Genomic DNA, 10035 nt, shown 5'->3' with positions numbered 1-10035 from the left:
GCACGTGCCTATAATCTCAGCTACTCAGGAGGCTGAGGCAGGAGAACTACTTGAACCCAGGAAGCGGAGGTTGCAGTGAGCTGAGATCATGCCATTGCACTCCATCCTGGGCAACAAGAGCGAAATTCTGTCTCAAAAAAAAAACAACCAAAAAACCTTACAAGGTGGATCCCATTTCTCTTCCCTTCCCTCTCAGGAGTGAGCTGCCTCCTGAGCCCGTGGCAGTGCGGTGCCTGAGTACTGTAAGACGTAGTGACAAATGGCACTTCCGGAAGCTGCTGCAGTGTAATGACAAAAAGACAGTGGGTCCTTTCTCTCTTGGCTTTTTCCTAAGCCCACTTTTTTATAAGCACTCTCCAATTTCCCTATTAAGAAGTCATTAAATTATCCCACAAACATCAGATTAGCTAGTATATATCAGGCAGTGCTCACGACAGCAGGTTATTAAGAGAGTCACATGCTCAAGAATGTGAAAAGAATTATGAGAAGAGGTCGTGCTCCTGGGAGTGAGCCATCAGGACAGGTTTTCCTGAGCAATAATATCTAAAACTTGGGAGGTGGCTGGAAATTTCTTTATGACATAGATGCTGGGGAAGGGGCTTGCTGACAGGCAGAGTTATGGAGGGCTGTGGTCACTCCAAAAGACAGAGCTAGATCTTTTGAATTGTGTCTACAATGAAGGAAAAAAAAAACTAGGAATATTTGTTGTCTCATTGCAGAAGGCTATTTTCAGGGTGATTTCTATTTTAAAATGTTCTTTGAAGGAGCAAGATATTTCGTTCCACTATCCAAGTAGAGCATCAAATAAAATAACATACAATAATGTTAATCATAAGGTAATCTGAAGTAATGTTCTGATTACACAGATTGACTGAGAATATCTTCTTTGCTTTTTAATTAAAAATGGGCAAGAGATCAGTAAAATACTGTTATTTTAAAATAGACAGCAATTTGATCTCCCAGCAAGAAAAACTTTTATTTCTGCTGGCAAGTTAATGTACTCAAGCCTATTTACTTGCTGACATATTTTTTTCCAGACAAAAAGCACAGCCTTGGATAGAGAAAACTGTGTTCAGAACTCACTCAGCGATCACTATGATAGATATTATAAGAACTTCCTTTTCTTTTTCTTTTTTTTTTTTTTTTGAGACACGGTCTTGCTCTGTCACCCAGGCCGGAGTGCAGTGGTGTGATCTGGGCTCACTGCAACCTCCGCCTCCTGGGTTCAAGCAATTCTCCTGCCTCAGCCTCCTGAGTAGTTGGGACTACAGGCACATGCCGTCATGCCCGGCTAATTTTTAGTATTTTAGCAGACACAAGGTTTCACCATGTTGACCAGGCTGCTCTCCAACTCCTGAGCTCAGGCAATCCTCCCGCCTAGGCCTTCCAAAGTCCTGGGATTACATGCCCGGACCAAGAACTTTCTTATATCCCATCTTTGGTTGCCTTCCTGAGTCCGTGGCATGTGGTGCCTGAGTACTGTGAGATGTAGCGACAAATGGCACTCCCAGAAGGAACATTTAAAATCCAGTCTGAAATTGTCCAAGCCCTCTTTCAATGCCTACATAAACTTTGAAATTTTATAATTTCAGAATAGGTTGCTACACTTCCCAGAAATATTTGTGTATTATCTGAAAGAATTAAAGAATTCAGAAGCCCATATTTCAGAAAGCCACCATAAGAAAAGGGTTAATCATTGAATTAAGAAAGATGGTCCGAGCATGGTGGTTCACGCCGGTAATCCCTGCAATTTGGGAGACTGAGGTAGGTGGATCACCTGAGGTCAGGAGTTCAAGACTAGCCTGGCCAAAATAGTAAAACCCTGTCTCTACTAAAAATACAAAAATTAGCTGGGCGTGGTGGCGGGTGCATGTAATCCCAGCTACTTGAGAGACTGAGGCAGGAGAATTGCTTGAACCCGGGAAGCAGAGGTTGCAGTGAGTTGAGATGGCGCCACTGCACTCCAGTCTGGGCAACAAGAGGGAGATTCTGTCTCAAAAAAAAAAAAAAGAAGAAGAAGAAGATGTATTTGTCTCAAGCATCATGTTGAGACGAAAGCACCGTGAGACTGCAGCCTACCAATGACACACCCCAGGGGGTGCGCTGCCCCACAGTCGTCTGTTCTCCTCATCAGATTTTGCAGGAGCGAGAAAGAAACATTTGTTGTATTCAGCCACCAAGAATTTGGGCCATTGTAGCTCCAAAGCTTGTTAGTTTCGAAGCCACCCTCACTGATTACACATGATTAGCACAGGCAGGGTGTCCGTGAATTTACAAAGCCAGGACCCCTGGCATCGCCCTATCTTAGACTAATAAATGACTGTGATTTGGAAATACTTATAATCGTAAGCTTAGAAAATCTGCACAGAAAGGTGAGCTGATCGAAACCAAAATATGTTAGGCACAGATTCTTTTTTGCTATAATAAAAAAAATTTTGAGTCTGCTTTTGTCATGTAGATATCAATAATGTAGCACTAGGAGTGGGAGGTGACTGAGAATATACACCAACCTATATTACAACATTTTCTTTCTATATTACAACACACTTCTGTAATGAAGTCCTACAATAAACTAAGAGCCCCACAGAGGGAAAATGTGATTGTTTGCAAGGTGAAAATGACATATTATCATGAGTACAGCCACATAAACTATGACAATGTGTATTTATTATGAGACAATGCATATAATCACACAGCTTCCAGAGAGATGACTGAACAACATCTCAGGGGAGGTCCACCACTATCCCATCTAGTGTTACTGCAAGGAGGGTAGGCGGGGCAGGTCCTCTAGGTCTTCCTTTCAGTTACATAATGTACAAGAGAAAGCGTCTTTGCTTTTTTTATTCTTGGAGAAAAAGCTCTGAAGCTTTAGCTGACTCAGTTACTTCTTTTCCTTTAGATGTGATCCCTTTAAAATAATCTGCTGGCAACCAGGTTGATGGATGAACCTCAAAGAAGGACTTAATGATGAAAGGATCAATAGCTTTTACGATTGCTCTAAAGAACCAGATAGCTGTATTTAAGATATAACTGGAATTTCCTTTTACGAGAAAGAACAGGTTAAACTTGAGAAGAAAAAAGACAAGCGATATATAACAGTACTGCTGACGCTTAGTCTTCGCAACTATAAATATACAAGACCTCAAAGATCACTATCTGTCCTATATTTTAAGGCGCTTGTTGCAATGCACAGGATACTGTCGGCCCTTAAATGAGAAAACACGAGATGACACGGGAAAACACAGGATGACAAGCTAAGACATCTAAAAACCAGAATGATCACCAAAGACCCTCAATGGACCCATACTACAAGTATGGAAAAGTAATGGCTGAAACTATAGGCTCAAAAATAAACATGTGCAAGAATTCCATGTGGTGTGGTGTTAAAAGCTCAGTCTTTGGAACCAGGCAAACCTGGAACTGTGCGGGTAGCTGCGTGGCTGACTGTACGGGTAGCCTATGTAATTTCTTCAGGAGTGTTTACCTGCCAGGCGATGACCAAAGTCTACAGTGGAGGTCAACAAATGACAGCAGCCAAATCCTGCCTGCTGCCTGTTGCTGTAAACAAAATTTTAGTGAAATACTGCTACACCCACTGTCTATGGCTGCTGGGAGGAAAGGTTGAGAAACAGGGGATGAGCTTGGCCCATCTAACTGTGCAGGAAACACGAAGACTGTAGAGTGATGGGTCTGTGTCAAAAGCACGAGAAGTCAACATATATATGTTCCCAAAGGCTGAACGTGAAATAATTTGAATTTACATGAAATAGGGGATTAGAATAACAAACAATATTGCAAACAGACAAATCCAGAAAGTAAAATATTCTGTAAGACAACTGATCTGGTTTCTTCAGAAGTCAATGATGTGAAGAAAAATGAAGGGACGCTGGAGGGGTTTGGGGGGCACTGATCCAAATGAAGGAGCCTAAGAGATGTGATAATGAGATGGAATGTCTGGGCTTCCACAGCACACTGGTGCCACCAATACAAATGACATGTTTGAGATGACCAGGAAATGTAGATATCGACTGGGTATTAAATAATGCTAACGACTTATTTGTATTAGGTATGATCATGGCACTAGGATTCTGGAAGAAATGGCCATTTGTTTCAGAGATGCATGCTGACCTATGCAGGGATGAAATGACATGGTATCTGAGATCTTCTTTAAAATGTTTCAGCCAAAATAAATAACGTAAGTGTGGCAAAGACTTATTGGAGCTGGGGAGTGGATAGGTGACCTTTTTCTGCTATTATCTCTATTTTTGTGTATGTTTGAGATGTTTCATAATATGAAAGAAGGATCAAGGGAAAGATGCTTCGGAAAAAGATTTCACGTGGAAATGAAGCTGTGCATGACTTTCCATTCTTTCTTTTAAGTTGGCCTGTGGGATCTGACCATCCCAAATCAACTTCCCCCAATACCTTAAGAATTATGAGCACTTACTGAGATAGTAAACAGCGATGGTGCTGATGTGACTGGATGTGTAGGTAGCGAAATAAATCATCCTTGAATCAAGTAACAAATGGCAAAGAAAGTGCTACCACAGTGGGTCTGGTGATGTGCTATTCTCGATTGCTACAGGAGAAATAATGCATTTTCGAGTATTTTATTATTTCCTTTATATGCTTTAAGTGCTCTGTCAGCTTGATCAATACAGAGAAAAACACATTTTCACTATCGTAAAAAGAACTAGTCAAAATCTACTGTGAGAATAAAATAAAATTAAAATGACTATTTTCTTTCAACAGCTATATTTCCATTGAAAGTTTGAGATAAGATGGTAAATGCCACTGGTAGAAAGCTGTGCAAAATGCTGCCATTCATTCCAAGGCAGGTGGTTTAGAAACTGCATTGACCAGCTGGGTGCAGTGGCTCACGCCTGTAATCCCAGCACTTTGGGAGACCAAGGTGGGCGGATCACCTGAGGTGAGAAGTGCAAGACCAGTCTGGCTAACATAGTGAAACCCTGTCTCTACTAAAAATACAAAAATTAGCCGGATATGGTGGTGGGCACCTGAGATCCCAGCTACTTGGGAGGCTGAGGCAAGAGAATCACTTGAACCCGGGAGGCAGAGGTTGCAGTGAGCTGAGATCATGCCAGTGCACTCCAATCTGGGCAACAGAGAAAGATCCTGTCTCAAAAAAAATTTAAAAAAAGAAAAAAAGAAAAAGAAAAAGAAAAGAAACTGCATTGACTGATGTGATAATGAGTCTATTTTCATTTCTTTTGGGGAGATGCTGGTGTAGAGATGCTTTTGGCTAAGAAAAACATCATCTTAGTTTTCACTTAAGGCTAAAAAGATCTAACAATTTTAATAACTGGGAAGACATCAATACAAATATAAACTTTTCTGTTCTAAAACTGTAGGAGATTATGACATATGAGGTGATGAAGCTAGGGGAGAGTCAACCATTTCCTGGGATTCTCTAATTCCGTAACTTACCTTGTGTACTGTTTTACAGTTCAAGAGGCGCTTTCCCATCCATTGCGCCATTCCATCTTTACTTCCACTCTGTGTGCAGGAACGGCTTTATAAAGTAATGCTCTACAAAGACACTGAGGCTCGGAGGGGCAAAATGATGACTTGATCAACGTCATACAGTTACCCAAAGGGTGGTGACAGGACTATTGATTTATAATCAATAAATTACTTAGAAGAAATTGGGACAAGAGTAACTAAAATGGAGACATGCTAACCCTTGCTTACCTTTCAAAGCCGATCTGCCGGAATGTCTTTTCCCATGTTGAGCCTGTAATGGAAGGTAGAAAGATAATCAGTGCACATCAAGGACTCAGATAGTTTTGTCTGGCTTTTCCACACACGCTAGATATTTGGTTTTATGTTTGGGTAGGATGACCGGTTTTTCTTCAAATGCATCACTCCCCACCTCCAGTCCCAGATGGCCTTTGTAGAGTACAGGAAATTTAGTAAAAAGTCTGCATTTACAGAAGTTGAGTCCACATAGGGATTTAAGTGCATATAACCTGCAATGTGGCTGGCCACAATGGCTAATGTCTGTAACCCCAGCACTTTGGGAGGCCGAGACAGGCAGATCACCTGAGGTCAGGAGTTCGAGACCAGCCTGGCCAAAATGGCAAAACCCTGTCTCAACTAAAAATACAAAAATTAGCTGGGCATGGTGGTGGGCGCCTGTAATCCCAGCTACTCGGGAGACTGAGGCAGGAGAATCACTTGAACCTGGAGGCAGAGTTTGCAGTGAGTCAAGATCGTGCCATTACACTTCAGCCTGGGCGACAAGAGCAAAACTCCATCTTGAAAAAGCAAAACGACAAAATCTGCATGTGGCAGAACTCTCTATACCAACCCCTCTGGTAAAGCACAGGCCACTCCAACAGTTCTCTAAAAATCTAAGCGTGTCCTACTCAGAAAAATATGGTGGAACTCTCCTGTTAAACATAATTAAACAGCTGTACATTCTAAAATTCAACTTGTAATTGTGTGGAGCAATCTGGAAAGCCAGGGCACACTCTGAAGTTCCAACACATCACCCACCATGCCTTTATCTCACCAGTGTTGAAGCACAGAATTCACATTTTCTTTTTTTTTTTTTTTAAGCTAAACATGTTAAATCAGAAGAATGCAAAAATGCTATTTCAATTGATACAAATAAAAAACAGTATATCTAAATCCGTAAGAGAAGGACAGCTGGGTATAAAAAAGATGTTATACAACTTTTCTATGTAATAATTCTTCCCTATGTCACAGGCATATAATAATTTTCTGAGTACATGATATAAGGAAAAGTGCTCATTTTTAGGAAAAACTGTTTTAATAAAAATTCTACATTTACCAAAATTAAGGATTTGTGCTAACCCATGGCATTTTTTTTACATTTTCCTGATGCTTAGTCAATAATAAACATATTTTGATTTCAGTAACTATTGCAGGTAAATACCCACTGAGCCCTAAATTCATAAATTGTGTTGTGCCCTAGCTGCTTGATAATCACAGCAGATAGTTATTGATAATTTCTGTCTTTCTGTTAGAGTTACTTCTGTAAACAGGAAATGGTGGGTTCAGCAGTGAGTTCCCAGCTAAAAGGCAGCTGAAAAGCTACCTGGCTTCTTTTCCTAAAGTCAGAATAAACTCGTACGGAGCTTAGGTTTATTTCTTGAGAACTCTGCCTCAAAGGCTTCATCTTCGGATGGCCACTCAGTGTCTCCTAGACATTAGGCTTCCTCAAGAGGAGTAGGAGGCCCCAGGGCCAATTCTGTGGCCTTCTCTAAGGACTGAACTAGTCCCAGGAGATCGTGATCATGGGCCAGGGAACCTGGGTTCATACTAGTTGGTCATGATGGAGTGTTTTAAATAATTTTCATAAATAATAAAGGACTACATTTCAGATGTGGATTAGATATGCACACACAATATAAAGCAGATTCAGGCTTATATTCTTAGATGAAGTCACTCTCCTCTGGCTGAATTCCAGTATGTTTTGCTGAGTAGGAGTGAAAAAAAAACAACACAGACTTTCAGCTAACCAGTCCAGGTATTTCTCTTGGTCCCGGGCCCAGGGGAGTGGGTCCCGTGTGACTGTCTTCGGTCCTGTGAGTCACATGCAAGACAATTAAGAATCCCTTTCTCAGGAATTCTTTTAAAAAATACTGTTTTTTTAAATTGACACATAATAACTGCACATATTTATGGGAACAGTGTGATATTTTGATACATATGTACGATGTGGAATTCTCAGACAATTATTCTGCCCCTGAAATCCTAGCAATTAAGAGACTGGCGGAGAACACATAGCCTGTGGAAGCCACAATGTGTTCAAGGCCAATGGCAACTGCCTGCCTAGACTAAGGGTGGGAGATGAGCCTCCTACCAAAGTGAGAACCAGACAGCCAAGCAAAGGCCACGTGTGGAGGGTCCCCGAGTGAGGAAAGCACTGGATGGTGAGGAGGCTGAGATGCTGCTCGTCTTGACTTCTCTTGCTTCATGGAAGAAACAAAGCACCTTTTACATTTTTCTGCATTTCCATTGTTTTCTCAGAGATGTTCAGTATTATTCCTACTTTTTATTTTTAGTAGGTTCAATTTTTTTCTTAATAGGTTCAATTTATTATTCAGGTGAATTTAATTTAAATGATTTTGCTCTACCACATTGTCAGGCTTTTTTAACAGAGAGTTTTCTTTTCTTTTCTTTTTTTTTTTTTTTTGAGATGGAGTCTCGCTCTGTCACCAGGGCTGGAGTGCAGTGGCGCGATCTCGGCTCACTGCAAGCTCCGCCTCCCGGGTTCCCGCCATTCTCCTGCCTCAGCCTCCCGACTAGCTGGGACTACAGGCGCCGCCACCTCGCCCGGCTAGTTTGTTGTATTTTTAGTAGAGACGGGGTTTCACCGTGTTCGCCAGGATGGTCTCGATCTCCTGACCTCGTGATCTGCCCGTCTCGGCCTCCCAAAGTGCTGGGATTACAGGCTTGTGCCACCGCGCCCGGCCAACAGAGAGTTTTAATTTAAAAATAAGCCCCACCTTCCTATTTCTGAGAAATGTAACCTTATTCAAATAGGCAGGACAAGTCAAAAGGTTTCGGTGCAAGACACTGTACTCCTGAGAATAAACATTAGGCCACTCAACCGGGCACAACAGCAGTGGCAGAATGCTTGCTTTCTATTCACCAGAAATCAACTTAATTAATAATTTTAGTATCTGACATACCACAAGCTGATCATTTTTTTGCTATTGATATTTTCCTAACCATCTTAATATGCTAGGTATGAGACTAGATATATTAAAATATGGTTTCTGCCCTCAAACTCCACATACCCTAGAGGTTTGGATTTTTATGTCTTTTGTGAACACTTAAGTCATGATGAAACAAGAAACACACAATAAATGGAACAGACATGTCCAGATCCTTTGGCACCAAGAATATTTCTGGCAGCCCATTATTCAGTTGCTGGGGAATTCTTTTAAAGCCATTAACCATACTCTACGTGGTAAGGTAATATTATTCACTTTCGCCAGAGCAGTCCAACATGGGGAAAGAAGTAGAGAAAACAAAAGTAGCTGGCAGACTCCCTTGATTCAACACTTTTTAAATGAGATTTATAATATAGAGAAGTTTAAAACATGTTATATTTTTTTCAGGAAAACCGAAACAGCAACAATAATTAAAAGGAAAATATATAGCATGGAGGATGGATGCCCAGTCATCTCTCAGTATTCACAGGGAATTAATTCCAGGACCCCTGTGGACCCCAGAATCTGCAAGTGTTCACATCCCTGATATAAAACAGTGTAGAATTTGCATATAACCTTGCATCCCTTCATACTTCAAACCATCTGTAGATTAATTATACCTAGTAATATATATGCTATGTAAATAGTTGTTATATTGTACTGTTTTTTATATTTGTATTGTTTTTATTGTTGCATTTTTTCAAATAATTTTGATCAGAGGTCAGTTGAATTTGAGGGTGCAGAACCTATAGATACGGAGAACCAACTGTAATACCTGGAAGGAACTTTTTCCTTTCAAATCTTAGATGAAGTCGTTAGAAATAATGAATAGTGATTCTTCACTTTCAAAAACTATCCTTTGTAGATCTACTGTCCAGTCCACAGAATTGAAATGCAGAGTGGAAGAAGGCAGAGTCCAGAGACAGTAAACAAACCTTGGACTAAACGGCATTTAGCTGCAGAGCAAGTCCTAGTGTTTACCACGTGTGTCCAGGGTGACAAACCAGCCTTTAAGCGCCTTCCAGATAGGATGCTTCCTCCTCAATAAGTAAACCAGCCATTGCTCCTTCATAAATGAACCCAGCTCTGCCTGTCCATTCTCCTCTCGCCCTCCCTCTTCCACCCTATCTATCAACCTCTGTGGCTTCCATTTTCCCTCCTCTCTGACAACGTTACTGCACCACGATTAGCATCAAGATGGAACCTCTGCCAATTTCTCCCCCTTTCTGGTAGGAAGCTCTCTCTCCTCAGCTGCTGGAAAGCCAGGCGCACCCATGACCAAGTTTGCTGCCACATGCAACAGCCTGTGTGTAAGAGGGAAGAATGG

At 41.2% G+C, this 10035-nt stretch overlaps 1 protein-coding gene across 1 annotated transcript in view; it reads right to left on the bottom strand.

Moving 5' to 3' along the window:
* Positions 1-10035, bottom strand: part of PIEZO2 (piezo-type mechanosensitive ion channel component 2) — a 478725-nt gene that overhangs the window by 245176 nt on the left and 223514 nt on the right. The window contains exon 4 of the mRNA XM_011983927.1: positions 5713-5755. Within this exon, the coding sequence (XP_011839317.1) occupies positions 5713-5755 (43 nt within the window). The remainder of the gene's footprint in view (positions 1-5712; positions 5756-10035) is intronic.

Source organism: Mandrillus leucophaeus, unplaced genomic scaffold, assembly GCF_000951045.1.
Source record: "Mandrillus leucophaeus isolate KB7577 unplaced genomic scaffold, Mleu.le_1.0 Scaffold257, whole genome shotgun sequence".
In the NCBI taxonomy this organism is placed as follows: domain Eukaryota; kingdom Metazoa; phylum Chordata; class Mammalia; order Primates; family Cercopithecidae; genus Mandrillus; species Mandrillus leucophaeus.
Note: the sequence above shows the minus strand (reverse complement) of the source record. Positions and strands in the feature narration are given on the sequence as shown.